This window comes from Cyanistes caeruleus, chromosome 2, assembly GCF_971803275.1.
Source record: "Cyanistes caeruleus chromosome 2, bCyaCae1.hap1.1, whole genome shotgun sequence".
Lineage (NCBI taxonomy): Eukaryota > Metazoa > Chordata > Aves > Passeriformes > Paridae > Cyanistes > Cyanistes caeruleus.
Window position 1 is genome coordinate 3,937,887 of NC_141702.1, and position 18,362 is coordinate 3,956,248.

Consider the following 18,362-nt stretch of genomic DNA (forward strand, 5'->3'; position numbering starts at 1 on the left):
TGACTTTGTGGCTCGCTGATCTCTGCTGCTGGGCTTGTTTGAGGCACGTGGAAGTGCATCCCCACGTGTTTGTGGTGAAAGAACGCTATTATTAGAAAGGGGGGGGGGTGGGAAAGAGTGAAAAAAAAAACCCAAAAAACAACACTTGCCTGAACAGTTTGGGGCTTTTTGGTTTTTGTTTTTTTTCTTTCCTTATCTCTTGATCTGCCTGAATAAATGATACTGGCTGATTTGGGATGCTGGTAGTAGCATCTGCTTGTCCCTTTTTTGGAGGCAGAGGGGAGGAAGTGGGCTAAAAATTGCAATATCAGCTCCTAACCTCGGGTCAGGTAAGTCAGCTGTGCTGCAATGGAAAGGGTGGCAATGCTCCAGCTTTGCTATAAAATGGAGAGCACAACTGGCCCTGAGACACAAGCAGGGTTGAAAGGGTCTCAGAGAAGGAGAATTCTCTTGTCCTGTCGCCCTAACACCCACCCAAAGCAGCAGGGAAGTTACCATGGCTTTCACCAGCTCTGCTGGGGTAAGTACTTACATTTTAAAATAAAGGATAAGATATATTTGCTGCAAGAGAGAAAGCAGAGTGCAGGTCCCCTGATTTGTGCAGAAAACCCTTCTAGCCCTGCTGGGAGCTGAATGGGATGCTGGTGTGTCTGATGCAGCTGCTTGGTGATTGAGTGATGAGGGTGTGGTGTTCTAGCCATTATTTATTTATCTCTCCCTCAGCACTGCCCATGTGGGATTGGCAGGGTCCTTTTTGCAAAGTTACCAAAATTTTCACTGTGGATACCTAGGCATTTGAATTTCAGCCTGGGTAGAATTTGCAGCACTGTCAGCTCCTTTGATTTTCTTAAAAGCCTTGCATTTATTTTGTCTTCTTTTTAGGAACTGGACTTCATGATCCTTGTGGTTTCCCTTTCAGTTTAGGATATTCTGTGATTCTATTATTTACTAAAACTCTCCCTACTGGAAATGGCCCAAGAATCTCAGATTTTTTGGGAAGAGGAGTATTTCTAGCAGATGGCTGTGGGTTTTTGTTTTGGGTTTATGGCTGTGGCCAGCTTTTACTGTCCTGAGAAAGCCGCGGCTGGGCAAGGTTTTAAGGGCAAGGAGTCAGCTGAGTCCTTACCCCAATTTATAGATGAAAAGATGGTGCTGTGTGACTGCAGAGTAGGATCTCCATAGCTTGTTGGACAGATGCTCTTCTTGGTGCAGAATCAGCCATGAACCAGAATTTAAATCAGAGTTTAGCATGAGTTATGATGGGTTTTATTAACATTATTTTGCTGCTTGCTCATCTTGGCCTGTTTCACACAAATGTTGAAGGTGGCCCAGTGGTGGTCCAGTCTAACCAAGGCTTGGGTCTTTGTGCTCTCTCTTTCCTGACAGGGCAGAACTAATTGCACTTTTCTCTCCCCCAGTTCAGATCACTGGTTTTGGTGCTGGTTTTAGCCCTCACCGTGAGGAGCTCACCCCCCAGAAAGGCTGGAGCCTCTGTGAGGCTGAGGGAAGGTTGCCTGAACCAAAAGGATCCCAAATTCCCTACAACAGTGAAAGTTGACATTCGGATCAGCAACTCAGATCGCGCCTTTGGGATGGTCCACGATGTCAGGAACCGCTCTCTGGCTCCTTGGGATTACAGGTAACCGTTCAGTTGTTCTCTAATTTGGGAGGGCTGTGTCACAGATGGGTTTTTGTGGTGACTGTGGATCATTCTCAGCATATGTCCAAAGTCCCATGAATATTGCAAACGCTTCTTGACACACCCTGCCGTTTCGATGCTGGGTGAGATTTCTTTGAGAGGAGCTTTGCAGTGCAAGAGGATATCACTGGAATGGTTTCTAATCATCTTGTCAGTCTTTCTCAGTCACAGAACCATTGAGGTTGGAAAAGCCCTCTGAGATCACTGAGTCCAGCCATTCCCCCAGCACTGCCAAGGCCACCACTGACCCATGTCCCCAAGTGCCACATGCACATGGCTCTTAAAGCCCTCCAGGGATGGGGACTCCACCACTACCCTGGGCAGCTGTGCCATGCCTTAACAACCCTTTCAGGGAGGAAATTTTTCTTAATATCCAATCTAAACCTTCCCTGGAACAATTGGAGGTGATTTCCTCCTGTCCCTGTTCCCTGGGAGCAGATCCTGATCCCACCTGCCTGTCCCCTCCTGTCAGGGAGTTGTGCAGAGCCACAAGGGCCCCCCTGAGCCTCCTTTTCTCCAGGCTGAGCCCCTTTCCCAGCTCCCTCAGCCCCTCCTGGTGCTCCAGCCCCTTCCCCAGCTCCTCTGAGCAGCTTTCTGACCCCTCTGCCCCAAGCCTGTAGTGCTGCATGGGGTTGAAATAATGATGAAATTAATTATTCCTCTAGGAAAAGAATGATGTGAGTACACTGACATTTAACATTTTCCTAACAGGAAAAAACATCCAAATGCTGAAATTAAAACCAAACAAAAATCAATATAGGCCAGTTGTGAGTTCTGTGTTATTTAACCCAGCTCCACTCCATTCATCAGCTCCTAAAGAGTGATGCAGCAATATTACCATTTCTAGGAAATCATTGTGAAAACGTTGAGGGTAAGGAAATCCTTTGCATCTCACAGTGAGAGTGCACAGGTGAACAGGATGATGGAGATATAAACAAGAAGATCCTGCCAAACCACGATGTCCGAGTGCATAAATCAGTTTTGTGTCCCCATCCCCAGGCTGGACGAGGATCCCAACCGCTTCCCACGGGTGATTGCCGACGCCCAGTGCCGCCTGTCGGGCTGTGTGAGCCCCCTGGGGCAGGAGGACCACAGCCTCAACTCGGTGCCCATCAAGCAGGAGATCCTGGTGCTGCGGCGGGAGCAGCGCGGCTGCGTCCCCTCGTACCGCCTGGAGAAGAGGGTGATCACCGTGGGCTGCACCTGTGTCACTCCTGTCATCCAGCACCAGTCCTAGCAGCAGCCATCAGGGCAGGCAGCACTGGGGAGAGGAATTAATTCCCATAAAAAATCCCCCTGGTGAAATCCCAGGGGTTCCACATTGTTCCCCTCCCAAATCGCAGCAAACTGTCTCCTGAAGGTCATGGCTCTTGCTGTTGTTCATTTATGGATTTTAGGATGGGAATTATAAGTAGCTGGTGATGGAGGGGAGGAAGACTCCCCCGAGCAGTGAGAGGGGGAAGCAGTGCTTTTTAAAAATTTATTTTTCATTGTGGTTTATATCAGTTTGGTGAATCAAACGAATTGTATTTTCCAAAGCTCTCCTTGGCAGCAAATTGCTCTAATTGAATACATGCCCACCAGCACTGCCACAAAAAATTCCTCATTCCTTCTCCCTCCCTTCCTCATCCCTATCCCATTTCCTCTGGCCATCCCTGCTCACTGGGATATTACTGGTGTCAGCCAGACATTGGTGCCACCGGGCCTGGTTGTCACCACAGTTTGAGTTTATGTCACTGCTGCAGTTGATTTATTGCAAAACATTTTGAGAGGTAATTGATTCCACTTGTTGAGTGCTAAAATGTTAAAGAACCAACAGATATCTGTAAGTCTATTTATGTCTTCTATTTATGGCTGTATTTATGGCTCTGTGTGTGCTCAGAGCATAAAAAAAATTATAAAATTAATCTGTATTTATTCCATAACTTATCTGCTGAATAAAAATCATATTTTATTTAAAAAAAATGTTTTTTCATGGTATTTCAGAATGACAACAGATACAGAGAATGGGTTTGTGCTGCAGTAGCACTGAGAGATTTCAGCACAGATCAGGCATTTTCCTGTGAAGTGAGATGAGTAAGAGGCAGCAGAAGAGAGACTTGCAGCCTAAACAGATGGAAAGATGCAAAGAGGCTGAAAGGAGTGAAGGGAGGTTCTGCAGACAGTGGTGGCAATGGAATGAGGTTTTTTTAGACCTCTGGAATGGTCTCTAGGGATGGTGGGAAAAGAAACGGGAGGTGTCACATTCTGGGGCTGCAGCCAGCATTTGGGATGGTTCTTCAGAGCTGGGAAAGGTCTGTCCTTCCTTCTTACAGCCAAGCTTTCACCCCTAAAAACAACCTTCTCCTTCCCCAGCTGAATGGTTGGCTGAGCAGGAATGCAGGGAGGTGTCAGAAGGCTTCATGCCACTGCTCCTCAGCCAGGTCATTCACAGGTGCTGGGGTTAAAGTGCTGGACAAAGATCCCCCAAATCAAGGAACCAGGAATTGTACCTGCAGGGCGTGCTTTCCTGCTGAGCTGGGCTGTCCTGCCTCAGGAAATGAGGAATTGCCCTTTCCCTCCCTGAGCTGCACAAGGAGCACAGCCTGGCACAGCCCACTGTTCAGGAGTTCTGTGTCCCTGAGGATATTCCATGATTCCATAACCATCTACTATTTCCTCAAATTACTGCAATATTGCTTTTTTTGACATTGCTCCTCTTGCAGCCAGAGCTGAGCCAGGCTCTCAGACCTCTGACTTTTGTTTTTGCTGCAGGAGTTTTTAAGCTTGTATTTCCTTTTTCATTCAAATCAGGACAGACCTGTGCAAACATTCTCGTATTTCGTTTTGACTGCACAGAAACCACTTTAAGTTTGATCCCCCTGGTGCAGGTAGACCCTGGGTTTTCTCTGCAAGGTTGGCCAGGCAAGCTGTTGGATCTAAATGAACCAAGGCCAGGTTGGATGGCGCTTTGGGCCACCTGGGACAGTGGAAGGTGTCCCTGCCCATGGCAGGGGGTGGAATGAGATGCTCTTTGAGGTCCCTTCCAACCCAAAACATTCCATGATTCCGCATTGCTATGATTCTATGATTTTATGATGACTCCTCTGGTGCTTTTTGTTGAGTCAGGAGCGTTCCGTGCCCCGTGGGTCACTGGGAGCCACCTCAACAATCCCTGGGTGCCCTTTCCATTCAGCTAGGAGCATCTGCACCCCTTTGTGGCAGCAGCTGTTTCGTTATCACCGCTGAGCTCTTCATGTGGTGCAGAGCCAGCCCAGGGAGGCGTCTCCTGCTCGCCTCTCTCGGTAACCGCTGACCAGGAAATCGCAACCCACTTCTCACTCCTGACCTACTTCTCTCCACAGACCTGCCTTGTGGGGCTGCCCTCACTTGTTTTTCAGGGAGAAAACTACCCTGAAAACTACTACATCTCTCCTCTCAGTCATAATTACTTCGACACTGGCTTCATGGCATCATCCTGTGCTGATGCTCCTGAACACCCACCAGCTTACCCTAAGAGTGGTCCTAACTGGATGGATAATGAAGAAGCTAATTAGGCAAATACATAGATGGCTAATTAAGGAATTCTCACCCGTGGGCCATGAGGTTTGGCAGGCAGAGGTCTCAACTGCAAACCACACACCACTCAGGGAGGCATTGCTTGTACGTGGGGTTTGTTTCCTCCTAATGGCATCGTTCTTAGAGTGCAGCAGCTTCTAAATACAAGCCTGGTTATTTTTTGGGTGCTGGTTTCTGCTGCCAGCAATCTATTACTTTAGGGGCTGGAACCAGATGATCTTTAAGGTCCTTTCCAACATAAACCACCCTGTGATTCTATGAATCAGAGACCAAGACAAACAAATTTATGCTTCTTTTAAACATCACAGTCATATCAGAAATGAGAGCAAGTGCAATTCACAGCCTTTGCTAAAGGCTTTGCTTGGTTTGTTCCCTTTGCAGCCGTGGACCCAGAACCTGAGTGTCCAGCTGGGTATCTCTGGCTCTGAAAAGGGGCTTGGAGCAGCCTGCAGGGACAGGGTTGTTTTACCAGACAGGGAAGACACAGCTGGAGGTGCAGCAGCAGTGCCACGGTGCCTTCTTGTAACATGCTGGGCCAAGCCGCCTCCAGCCACAGGTTGGTATCTGAGCCTCGTGGCCTTTCCTACTCCTTTTCTCTTCTGATTTCCTCTCCCTAACCTCAGCCTTTGTTTTCTGCTCACTGCTCCCCTTGGCTGTGTGTTCTGGCAGCTCCCATGGGACGTTGGATAGAGCACAGAGCAGATCCCCCTGCATCACCACGGGCTGGGGGGCTCAGCAGTGACACCAGCACAGGCAGATGTCTCCTCCCAGGCCTGTGCTGTCACCTGTGAACGTGATGACCAGAAAGCATCTCAGGCCTCTTTGGACCCCAGACCACAGGCAGGTGCTCCTGGGAGTGTCCAAAGGGACTGCAGGCCACAGCAACCTCTTACACAAAAATCATTGCTTTGGGAAGTGTTATAAAATTAAATATGTAAAGAATGCAAAGGTTGAAAATGAAAAGGTTGAAAAAAATCCAAGAATTATCTGTTTGGTAAGCCAGAGGGCTAATGGCTGGAAAGTCAACATGGTTTATTGGGAGTTTGACATTACAGGAAAAAATTTAAGGCGATGAGCAATTTTCTGATCAGTCCAAAAGTTCTCAGTAAGAGCAATTCTCTGGTCAGTCCTGTGGGGATCTGTGGGTTGGTGCCAACATGATGGGTAGAGATGATAGGATGAGTTTCTATATCAGTTGCAGGTTCTGGAGATGGCCCAAGAAACCAGCCCAGAAACCTGCTCCCATGTCACCATCACCTCCAAAACAGGAGACCTTCCCTGACCTTCCCTGTGACAGTGGTGAGGCAGTGGCAGAGAAGTGTGGCTGTTCCATCCCTGGAAGTGTTCCAGGTCACACTGGACAGGGCTTGGAGCAACCTGGGATGGTGGAAGGTGCCCTTGCCCATGGCAGGGGGTGGAACTGGATGATCTTTAATGTCTTTTCCAACCCAAACCGTTCTATAATACCACAATCTCCTTTTGTCTCCTTCTCCCTTTTCCTTCTTCGATATTATTTTTAACCTTCTGCTCAAGAAGGAGTGGGCTGATTCTGCATTTTCTACTGTTGCAAGGCAGTGACAAAAAAGTCCCAAACCTGCTTAAAATGTCTGTGATTTGTCTGGTACCACTTGTCAGAGCCAGAGCTGCTGGTGGGGATGGGAGGAGGCTCTCAGGAACTGAGAAGATGCCAGCCAGGCTCAGCACCAGACACAAACTACACTTTCTGCCTTTGCTGCTCACAAAGAGGAGTTCCAGGAGCTGGACTTCAGTGGTCCTTGTGAGTCCCTTCCAAATTAGGATATTCTAGGATTAAAAACATTTTTCATATTTTCTAATTATTCCCCACACTTCCAGGCCTGGCTAGTGGCAGCAGGTTCAGGTCCTCAGCTCTTCAGAAAAATCCCTTCTTGCTTCTGGTGTAACTGCTTATTTATCCTTCCTTCAGAAAAGTGGCTCAGCTTTTCTACTATTTTCTATAACTTCAACAAAATATTAAAAATATGTTTGATACTCTTTGGGGGTCATAGACTGACAAAATACTGTTTTCTGGGCACAGCTTTCTATGAGTGAGTAAAATCAGTACAAACCATCTTGTTTCTGTTTTATCTGCACTCTTAGTAAGCACAAATTTGTGTATCATGGTCGAGGTTCCCAGTTCTGGTAAATGGATAGAGATGATTTATCTCCTCTCTAACTTGACCCCATCATTTTTCGGGGTGGCTTTTTATTTTAGACTTCTGAAATTTGTGTTCTTGGCCTCGTTACAGCTGAATCTGCAGCACCTTTGACAAGCATCTGGTTTCTATCCAGATTGCTTTGATAAGTGGCAACGATGAGCGTGATTATCTGCAAAAAGCCAATCTCAAACTTCCCTTTCTGCTGGGTTTTACTCACAGGTTGATGATTTGCACAGGTTGCTCAGGTTTTGCAGACTGACATGAAACTGAGATGGGGACCAGTGCTGGACTGGAAACTTTTATGTTGGAGAGGGTTTTGCAGCAATTCCACCCCCCTCTCTCCAATGACTATATCATTTAAAAGCATCAAATTAGCAGAAATTTGCACTGAAACTCTTGAAAACAAGGAGAAACAACCTTTACCTGTAGAACCTCAAGCTGTGCATGGGTGAAAGAGGAGCTCTACTCTCTTTGGTCTCTCATTGTGATCATTATTGACTGCAGAAGAACAAGGACACTGATGAGGTCACCCTTGCCAGGATGCATTGGTTTGGGATTATTCTGCACCTTTCCAACTGAACACAGCAAGGAAGGAAATCAGTGAAAGAAAATCTCTTGGCTCATGGTGCCAGGAGTTAGGAGAGAACTTGAAGTAGGAAAGAAAACAGTCCTCTGGCCCTATGAATCCAGCTTATTAATTAACCTATTAAATACTTCTGCAGGGGCAGGTAGAACACTCAAGCAGCCTGTAGCTGTGAGTTGTCCAAATAAATAAAAAGTGGTTCTGTCCTAAGGCTCAGATTTAGCTGGGTTGGTAAATGGTTCAGCAAAAATCATGCTGGTGAAAGGGAGACCGGTGTATCTTCACTAAGGCCAGGTTGGATGGGGCTTGGAGCAACCTGGAGTAGTGGAAGGTGTCCCTGCCCATGGCAGGGGGGTTGGAACTAAATTACCTTTAAGGTCCTTCCAACCCAAAGCATTCCATGATGATGATGCTGATCTGTGAAGTCTGTCAGCAGAAAGCTGTTGGCTTTCCAATGCTCCAGCTGTGTCATCTCTTTCTGACCTGGTTCTGAGTTTTTCCACCTCAGCATAGCTCTCTCAGCATTTTCCAGTCCCCACTACACATGTGCCAACCCCAGCTAGTGGTGCACGACTTCCAGAGAATAAAGGGTTGGACTTTCTGTGATTTTAACTGTTAGAAGTTACTTGGGTTAATTGCAGGCAATTTGACAAAACTCATCCTAGGAGTGGTAGGATATTAAGAGATTGTCTAAACAACAAGGAAGTCAGCCCTGTTTCAATCTCCCTGGAGTGATATTTACATGAATCTTTGAAAACCTTGAAGGATGAGTGTTCCTTGATGTTTTTTGGTTTAGATTTTTTTTTTTTTTTTGCTTTTTATTTTATTTTTTTTTTTTAATCCATTCATGTTTAATACCTGTGGGACAGAGAGCTGGGTTAAACTTCAGGACCTGCAGGAGACATTAAGGAAGAATAACTGGGGTTATTCTTCCTTAGAGAGATAAGGTCAGAAAGTGCTAAGTTAGGACCATACACACTTCTAGATTGCTATTAGGCAAAGTTAGATCAATGTTTGAAGGTAACTAAAGGTGTGGCCAGGAATTCATTGTTGTGATTGCAGGCACTGTGGTCATCAATGAGTTCATCAATGTTTCCTTGGTCCAGTGTTTATCTGCCAGGTCAGGCAATGGTGTGGCTGTGCTGTGGGTTTAGGTTACAGGCTGACCCACCTGGAGCAGGTTAGGGTTAGGGTTAGGGAGGGTTTGGGCTCACTGGAACAGCTGGAGGGAATAATCCCCAGTAGCAAAAATTGGGATGATCACAGCTGGATTTGGAGAAGATGCTTTCACCTGAGAGCACCTTCCCTCTCGTTAGAGACTCTCAGCCCTGAGCTCTGTGTCTCTCCAAGCTCTGTATCTGCTGTTGCATTTGCCAGTGGCACCTTGCCAGTGCCTCAGCAGGGCCACACCTCCTGAGACAGCAGCAAACAAAGCATCCACATCTTCAGCAGCCAGCCTTGCCCTCCGAAACATGGAACATGTTCCCTGGAGCACTTTTAACCCAAGTGTGCTTTAAACAAACCCACCTGCTGCTCCAGACACCCACCCACGCAAGCCCCATCCAACCACAGCTCAAGTGCTGCGTCAGGGTGCTCCACATCTCAGGTGCTGAATTGGAAGGGCATGGGCACAGAGAAAATCACAACTGCAACCAGCCAGATGTGCTAAATTGCTTCAATCACCCACCTGACTCTCGTGAGCTTCCCTGGAGTGCCCAGGTGGTGTCTTCAGCTCTGGGCTGAAATGAGTTGGGCTGAGATTCACAGATAATGTTGGAGTGAAGTTAAAACTCAGCAGTGGAAATGCACTCACTGTTTTAGGAGAGGGAGTTTCTTTACCCCCAAAGAAGTATTTAAAGCATTGTGTTGAACCCATCTTTTTCAAATCCTTTTCCAATCTGATAATTAAGTGGAAAACTGGGTAATTACCCAGTATAATTTTTTTTTGCTTGTCTGTTTTTAATGTGAGTCTCTTTGATGCCTACTTTATAAATAATTTTCCTCCAGGTATCTTAACTTCTCTATTGGTAAAATGGTGTTTTTCCCCATTTTTTTTTTTTCCATGGGCTTTACATTCTACTGCTGCCCAGGTAGATGCTATCAAGAGAATTTGGGGCTTTAGCATCATGTAAGTCTCTTTTATGGTCATGATTGAGTGATTTCTTGCCTTAGCAGGAACACTTCTTTAGAAAGAAAGAAGAATACCAAAGAAATTTTTCTCTGACTTTTTTATTACACAAAGATAAATAAACATTACCTTAATACTTAAAAAAATATATATATTAGGATTATACATTATTATCATGTTTTCCACCAGCATAAATAGATTTACATAAATAGACATTTCAAAGTGTAAACTAAGGATGGGTAAAATTCCCATTACTTTTCAGCCAGGCACATGCAGCTGTCTGGATTCTGAATTTCTGGGGTTCAAGATTTTGGGGGAAAACATTAAGGTTTTTAACCTAGACACCCGATTTTCAGTATATTCTGAAATACATATTCTGATGTATTCTTGATGAATTTTATGGCCTGATTCAGCTTTTTTGGAGGCTGGATCAGGCCCCTTCCATGCAAGGAAGTTCTCTGTGGCTCCTTGCTCTTGCAGCTCCGGCTCCCTTCAGGCCTGGTGCTGGACCAAGGGGGTGACACACGTGCAGCCCACCGTGATGGTTTTCTTCTCCAGCCTGTAGGATTGCTGGCAGCCCCTCTGCTCCCTGCGCAGGACCAGGATCTCCTGCCTGATGGGGACGGAGTTGAGGCTGTGGTCCAGCTGCCCCTCGGGGTTCACGCACCGGGAGTGGCGGCACTCGGCGTCCGCGATCAGCCGCGGGAAGCGGTCGTGGTCCTCGTCAATCCTGGGGGTTGGCAGGGAAGGGAGTGTTTGAATCCTCAGGCATGATGGTCTGGAAGACTATGGGCTCCCTGCTTGGGAACCTGTACATCTTGGGGTGTATTGCCCATGGAGGGACAGCAGATTTCCCAAAAGAGTAGATTTTTCCGAAATAAAATGTAATTCACTAAATACTGGATATTTTTAAATGTATGGCTGCATGCAACTGCCTTTGCAAAGGACTTGCTTCAAGCAGGCACTGACTTCGATCAGAAGTTGCTCCCCAACATGTTGCTCCAACTAACAGACCCCAAAACCTTCAGTTCCTCCCCAAAACATGACACATTGGTGGTTAAACCACCACGGAATTTGGTGCAATATTTACCCTCTGACATATTTTTTTTATGATGTTTTAGGTAAAGAATGCTTTTGAAGATAAAGCTTGCCCTAGTATAAAAAATAATTAATTAAATTATAAAAGCAATTTGCTTTGCCTTCTGCATATTGTCTAGGCCACGTGTTTCTTTTGTGCTGCTTTCTGCCCTGGTTCTCTTTCAAAGAGGATCATAGGGACTGTGGATACCCTCATATTTCCAAAATCCCTCAGCTGTGAAGCACTGAAAATAGAGATTGAAGGATTTTCCTTGGCTAGGGGCACCCAGTGTTTTTCCAGGCCATAGGGCCAGGGATCATACCTGTAATCCCACGGAGCCAGGGAGCGGCTGCTGATGTCCAGGCTGGCTTTGGTGTCCTGGTTCGTGCTGCTGATGCTGAGGTTGACTCTCACAGTTTGGGGGAAATTTGAGTCTTTTTGGGTCGGGCATCCAGCAGATGCTTGCTTGAAGAGATTCTCTGGCTTGAGCCCAGGCTTGATCACCTTCCCATGGGCAGGACTGCTGGCTGACAGCACGGCCAGCAGCACGAGGAGCAGGGGTCTGAGCTGGAGAGATTTGTACATTTAAGACAGGTGTGAAATTCATCCACAGTCAGCCTCACTGGTGGTTAAAACCCCTACTTCAGGCTGGAGTAATTATGGAAAATTATGGAAAAATGTGCCGTGTGTCGCATCCACTTTTGTTCCCATTAACTGATTCTCGCAGTGCTGGCAGTTATGTATACACCCAGTTGTAATCTGGTTGTAATGTTAAATTATAGAAAATAATATAATGCAGAAGATAGCAGAAAGGGTATAACAAAAAGAAAGATGATCTAAAGTTGAATTTTGAATGTATTTCTTGCCTCAGAGAACGCTGTGGGAGCCCATGTCACTGATACACGGTCTCATTGCTGCCCCACGAGCATTTTCACGTTTTAGTTATTTTTAATTGTTAATGATTTAAACACGCATTTTAAAGGTGAGTGCAGATTCCTATTCCATCTATTATAACTTAAATATGTCTCTGTCAAAATTGGGGAAAAATAAACTCAGAATTCAAGTTCTTACCAGAGAAGTGCAAAAAGTTGGAGACATCTTCCTTCCTTCTCTTACTTCTGATGCTCGTGCTGGGCTCTGCTGAGGTGAAGGTGTCTGGGCACATCTGCTGCTGGACCTTTTATAAGGGTTTCTGTGCTGTGCTAAATGATTTGGAGTAGGTGTTTTTCCCCCCAACCTTAACTGTGGTTTCTGACCATAACCTAAATTAAGAAGTGTATGTGTATATGTTCCATTAACACAGGTGGAATACAGGATATATCTTAGATGATGTCATTCCTTGAGCCGTGTCACTCAATGGTGACAAAGCCACAAATGTTGCAAGTTTGTGGGTGCCAGCTATTCAGTTTTAAATTGGGATGCCGTAGGTATCAGACCCAAATGTCGCTGGCACAGGTTTGGATCTGTTTGCTCCTTGGTTGGTCTGATGTCTTTTCACCCCAGATTTGGGCAGATGTTGGACACCTGACCACTACCAAATTGCTCTCATATTCTTCCCATGGGCTGTAATTTTTCCTGATGTCTGAGGAGCAATGTCCCTGCTCCAGCTCAGTTCTTCTCTGAGTTGGGCTGTTTTTACTCATGGTTAAACCTCAGGTGTGATATCTCAGTGATGATCAGAATGCTTGGTGATAGTGAGCTGCCAAAAGTCAGTCACTGTCCACAGAGATAAAAAAAAAGAGTGGGCTTTGTTTTGAGCTTGCCACCTTTTCATTTTGCTTTCATTTTCCTTCTCTCATACTGTGAGGCAGTGTTTTGTTTCTAAGGAAAGGAGTTTGGGAAGTTTGATGGATGTAGTTAAACTCCCAGCTCCTAAGGTAGGGAGAGGACAGAGGCGCTCCAGAGAAACTTTGGGAAGGCTAAGAGATGCAAAATGACACAAGATACACATTACCCAGAGAAGCTGTGGCTGCCCCTGGATCCCTGGAAGTGTCCAAGGCCAGGTTGGACAGGGCTGGGAGCACCCTGGGATAGTGGAAGGTGTCCCTGCCCGTGGCAGGGGGTGGACCTGGGTTATATTCAAGGTCCCTTCCCACCCAAACCATTCCATGATTCCAGGATTCTATAACATCAGGTCTATTCTCTGCTGTTTCTTTTTTTAGGAAATACTCCCATCATTTTGCTCTGATAGTGGGTTAGGAGTAGCCCAGATGTGCCCCATAAAGTGACACTCGATGTAACAGCCTCCAGCTGCTGATCAGAACTTTTCCCAGGTCTAATTTTAGTGGGTTTTTTTTTTAATAAAATGATGTGGAGAAGGTACAGAATTTTATATTTTCTTAGTATTTATACCTAAGTCCAAATTTTACTCACCTTGTGCCATCCAAAGGAGGATGCAAATAAGGGTAGAATTTAGTTTGCGGGTTCTGGGATACCCATGACCTACATCCGCTTGTTTTAAAAGATGCTGATGTTTCTGAAATTACATGTATACTTCAGTTTCCCTCTTCAAGTTAGAGGTGTGCAGGTTAAAGGAAACAGTCTCCTCAGAAGGGGTTTTCTCTAATGCCTTTTACTGAAATATCCTTTCAAAGTGGGTCATTTAAATTGCCAATTTTAGAAGCAAAATACGTTTTTGAAAGTCTACAAGGCAGCGGAAGGTCAGGTTCAACCAGCCTGACCCTGAATTATCTACCTTAAATGCGTCAGTGGTTTGGGTTACCTAGGTAGTTGAAAGGTGAATAGTTTAGCATTCGTACGTGGCTGATGCACCACAACATTGCAATGGCAAAAAAAAAAAAATAAAATATTTCCATGGTTTCTATCGAGGCACGAATGCATTTGTTGGCAGTTGTGAGGCAAGATGTGAAGGTCTGAGGAGAAAATGTGCCTCTTGAAATTTCTGATTTCTGATTTTCTGGGGTTTTTTTCCAAGTTCAAAGTAATTATTTTGTAATTCTTAATGCTCTGAAGTGAAGAAAAAAAAAAAAAGAAAGATTAATATGATTTTCCCCACGAGATTAGAAGTTCCCTCATAGGATCTGCCTTATTCTTGCACAAAGCATTCTCTTAGCTAGAGATCTGGAAGCTGGGACTAAAAAAGGCTTACTGAAAAAAAAAACCAAAAGCAAACAAACAAAAAAAATAAAGGTTATCAAAAGCCTTTCAAAATGAAACCTGCCCCTTCTCTAGGTTCTGGTGAGAGCTTTCTTGTGTGTAAATTGCTATTTAATTACTTTACCCAGCTGACATTCTTCAGGTGCCCAAATCTGAATGTGTTGGCATTTGACGACACTTCAAAGAGTATTTTAGAATCACAGCATGTCTCTGCAGACCCAGCAGCCCCCTCAAGGAGCCAGGTGTCACCAAACCCAGGGACTCACCCTGTGGCATCTCCTCCTCGGCGTCGCTGAAGTCGTACGGGTCGTAGGAGCCCTCCTCGCCTTCTGTGCGCGCCTTCTTCCGTCTGGAGGGGGAGGAGAGGTCACCCAAGGGTTTGGGTGGGAAAGGACCTTAAAGTCCATCCTGTTCCACCCCCTGCCATGGGCAGGGACACCTCCCACTATCCCAGGTTACTCCAAGCCCTGTCCAACCTGGCCTTGGACACTTCCAGGGATGGAGCAGCCACAGAAACCATCCAAGGGATGGAGCTCCGGAGTCCTGACTGGATGTGCTGTAAACTAAAAGAGAACTTTATACATTTTTTTTTTTTTTTAATTGCCATCAATAAATTTTATGATACCTCAGAAAAATAAGATTGCTATTTATTTATTTATTTATTTATTTATTTATTTATTTATTTATTTATCTTTCTGGAGAGAATGTGTTTTCTTCCTTTTGAGTGCATATTATAAATCCATATAAATAGGGCAGGACTCTCCCTTCTTCATACAAATATTTCATGACCCACTCTGCTTTGTGGAGGTCATTTCTAGGGTTAGACTGAGCCTGAGTTCAGGGGTGACCTGTGAGAAATGCAGAATTTGACGGAGCAAGGCTCTGAGCACTCTGATTAAACACTGATGTTTAATTTTAGTTTAATTTAATTAAATCGTGCTGTGAGTGGATGGTTGGGTCAGGCACATTCAGAGGTGCCCTTCAAGCTGGTTCCATCCAGAGAAGGACCAGGAAAATGCTTGTAGGGCTGGAGCCCCTCTGCTTTGGAGCCAGGCTGGGAGAGCTGGGGGTGCTCAGCCCTGTGTTGGGTCTTGCTGAGCTGGAGCTCATTTTCCCATAGCAGCTCTCCCAGTGCTGGGCTTTGCACTGGGAGCTGGAAAGGTGTTGGGAACACCCCAGTGTTCCTGCTGGGCAGGGCTGGCACAGCATCAGCTCTGTCCCTCCATTCCCCTCACCCAGGGGCTGGGAGTGGCCGGGATGCTGGGAGGGGACACAACCAGACAGCTTCCCCAAATTAGCCAAAGGGATATTCGATACCAGGGGGTGTCAGCTCAGATAAAAGCTAGGAAAAGGAGGAAGGGGGTGCATTTGTTTTTTACAATATTTGCCCTCCAGAGCATTTGCTCTGCGTGCTGAAGCCCTGCTTCTTGGGAAGTGGCCAGACATCACTCACTGATGAGAAGCAGAGGATAAAATGATCTTCTTTTCTCTTTTTTTTGTGCACAAACTTTTGTTTTTATTATTGTAAACTGCCTTATCTCAACCCAGGAGTTGTTTCCCATCTTATTTTCTCTCCCCTGTGCAGCTGGGAAGGAGGAATGATTGAGCGGCTTGGAGAGCACTTGGTGCCCAGTCAAGATCCTCCACCACAAGCCTGGAGAGGAGGAGGATCCAGAGAGATCTCAGAGCCCCTTCCAGGGCCCAAAGGAGCCCCAGGAGAGCTGGAGAGGGACTGGGGACAAGGGATGGAGGGACAGGACACAGGGAATGGCTTCCCACTGCCAGAGGGCAGGGATGGATGGGATATTGGGAAGGAATTCTTGGCTGTGAGGGTGGGGAGGCCCTGGCACAGGGTGCCCAGAGAAGCTGTGGCTGCCCCTGGATCCCTGGAAGTGTCCAAGGCCAGGTTGGACGGGGCTTGGAGCAACCTGGGCTAGTGGAAGGTGTCCCTGCCCGTGGCAGGGGGTGGAACAGGATGATCTCTAAAAGTCCCCTCTAACCCAAACCATTCCATGATTCTATGAAGTCACTGCACCAATCTCCCACCCCTTGATTCTTACACAGGAGACACAGCAGAAAAGCTAATTATATAATTATAATTATATAATCATGAATAAGTAAAAAGCCTGTATTTTCCCTTCCCAGCTGCTGCAATAGAAATGATCTTCTCCTGCTTCATGCCTTAATTTTCCAAGCACATCTAATGGAGATCACAGTCAGACATCAGCTGTGGTTGCTGCCAGTGGTTGAAATGTCCTTCCATAACTAATATCTAATGGATACTCAATAGCTAGGAAGTTGACTGTAAGAAAATGAGCTGCAAAGTTACATTTTAGGAAAGGGGCATTTGTGGAGCATTGAGAGGTCAGTGCTATTTACCCAAAATCCAACCCTTACTTTGTGTTCCACCACCCACCACTTTCAAACCAAATTAAATTAAAAAAATTTGTTTTCTCAACAGTATATCCCTGTATCCCAGAGCTTAAACTCAGAGTTGCCAGGCAAGTCTGATCAGGCAGCCTGCAGAAATAAATTCATTTTAACTGTAGCCATTTTCCTGCTCCCAGGTAAAATATGAAAATTTTGGTCATTCATTGTGAAATCAAAAAATCATAGAATCATAGAGGAATTTGGGTGGGAAAGAACTTCTGAATGTCACCTAGTCCAACATCCTGCAATGAGCAGCATCTTCCACTGCATCAGCTTGTTCACAGCCCCTTCCAAGATGATCTTGAATGTTTCCAGAACCATTTCTTTTTAAGAAGGGAAGTTCCTATTTTTCTGTTTTTTTTCTTGCAGAGCAATCATTCCTGGCCACAACGTTTTGTGTGCAAGAAGGTGTCAGAATCCAAAAGTTTTACAGAATAAGTGGCTCAGAGTGGTTTTGGTGAGAGTTGTAAAAGCACCAGTGGGATCCTAATTTTCGATCCCTTTCGCTTGCTGCCGTTCAATTTGACTAGTTTTATTTTTATTTTTTTTTTTTAATAATTAATGTAAATTCACCACTTTTCCAATCATATGCAAATTCTGACCACGGTGCAATGAAGTTTCCAGAACCATCCTAGGGAGGGATTTCAGAGAATAAGCACTGCTGAAGGTTTCCTCCTCAGAGATGTGGCCTTGTGAAGGTGGGGTGGGGACCACGGGTGGGTGACAAAAACCCCATGTCCCTTTTAACCTGAAAGATGCCTCTTAACCAGACCTGATCCTTCCCTGCTGATGCCATGGGTACAAGGGCAAAGTGAAGAGGTGTGTGCCAGGCAGAATGGACCATCCCTGGTTCTTCTTCTTCTGCCTGAACTGGCTGTGCTGAGCCCAGCTGGGCTAGAAAAGGAATTGTGCTCCTTTGTTTCAACCAATGTGCAATTCTGACTGATTGTGGCCTTTGAGTACTTAAGGGGGACTTGTAAAAAAGAGAGAACGACTTTTTACATGGGCAGATAGTGATGGGACAAAGGTAAATGATTTTAAACTGTCAGAGGGCAGGTTTAGATGCGGTATGAGGAAGAAATTGTTCCCTGTGATGGTGGTGAGATCCTGGCACAGGCTGCCCAGGAAAGCTGTGGCTGCCCCTGGATCCCTGGAAGTGTCCAAAACCAGGTTCTTGGAGCAACCTGGGATAGTGGAAGGTGTCCCTTCCCACGACAAGGGGTGGAACAAGATGATCTTTAAAGGTCTTTTCTAACTTAAACCAGTCTGTGACTCTGTGATTAGTGGGAAAAAGACAAATGGGGTCAGAGCAATGAGCTTGTGGAGGATAGAAAAGTTCTGGCTGATGAGAGGTTGATATTCTGATTGCTCTTCACATTACCTGTGAAAGCCATCCTGTGCTGTGCAGTGGGAAGATTGTTTAAAAGTACAGGACTGACATGAGCAAATACAAACAAACTGTTTTCCCTTTAATCAATTAAAGAATTGCTAAAAGCTCTTCCATTATAGTAGCTGAATTTACTCTCTCTTTTTTCACATTTTCCTTTACTTTATTTTCTTTCACTGTGAAGACTGAAATGCTAAAATGAAAT

General features: G+C 45.6%; 2 protein-coding genes and 1 long non-coding RNA gene across 3 annotated transcripts; 2 read left to right on the forward strand and 1 right to left on the reverse strand.

Moving 5' to 3' along the window:
* The first annotated feature begins 731 nt into the window (after positions 1-731).
* LOC111927503 (interleukin-17F-like) lies at positions 732-3,664 on the forward strand. Its single transcript, XM_086875587.1, has 3 exons — positions 732-1,023; positions 1,419-1,639; positions 2,699-3,664. Exons 1-3 carry the CDS (start codon positions 1,018-1,020, stop codon positions 2,934-2,936), a joined length of 465 nt encoding a protein of 154 aa, XP_086731713.1. The 5' UTR covers positions 732-1,017; the 3' UTR covers positions 2,937-3,664.
* Positions 3,665-4,825: 1,161 nt separating this feature from the next.
* On the forward strand, positions 4,826-6,232 carry LOC111927504 (uncharacterized). Its single transcript, XR_002863587.2, has 3 exons — positions 4,826-4,983; positions 5,639-5,813; positions 5,927-6,232. It is a non-coding gene; the product is annotated as an uncharacterized LOC111927504 (long non-coding RNA).
* Positions 6,233-10,637: 4,405 nt separating this feature from the next.
* LOC111927489 (interleukin-17A) lies at positions 10,638-17,091 on the reverse strand. The gene is made up of 5 exons (XM_086879441.1): positions 17,000-17,091; positions 14,607-14,689; positions 14,465-14,517; positions 11,546-11,790; positions 10,638-10,875 (listed from the first exon to the last, which is right to left on the reverse strand). The coding sequence occupies exons 1-5, from the start codon at positions 17,089-17,091 to the stop codon at positions 10,638-10,640; spliced, it is 711 nt and encodes a 236-aa protein (XP_086735567.1).
* Positions 17,092-18,362: the final 1,271 nt, after the last annotated feature.

Coding starts and splice junctions, on each gene's coding strand:
- LOC111927503 (XM_086875587.1), top strand. Junction 1,640..2,698: donor CTGGCTCCTTGGGATTACAG/GTAACCGTTCAG, acceptor CCCCATCCCCAG/GCTGGACGAGGATCCCAACC.
- LOC111927489 (XM_086879441.1), bottom strand. CDS start 17,091: ATGGTTCTGGAAACATTCAAGATCATCTTGGAAGGGGCTGTGAACAAG. Junction 11,791..14,464: donor ACCTGAAGAATGTCAGCTGG/GTAAAGTAATTA, acceptor AAATCTCTCCAG/CTCAGACCCCTGCTCCTCGT. Junction 10,876..11,545: donor CTGGCTCCGTGGGATTACAG/GTATGATCCCTG, acceptor GCCAACCCCCAG/GATTGACGAGGACCACGACC.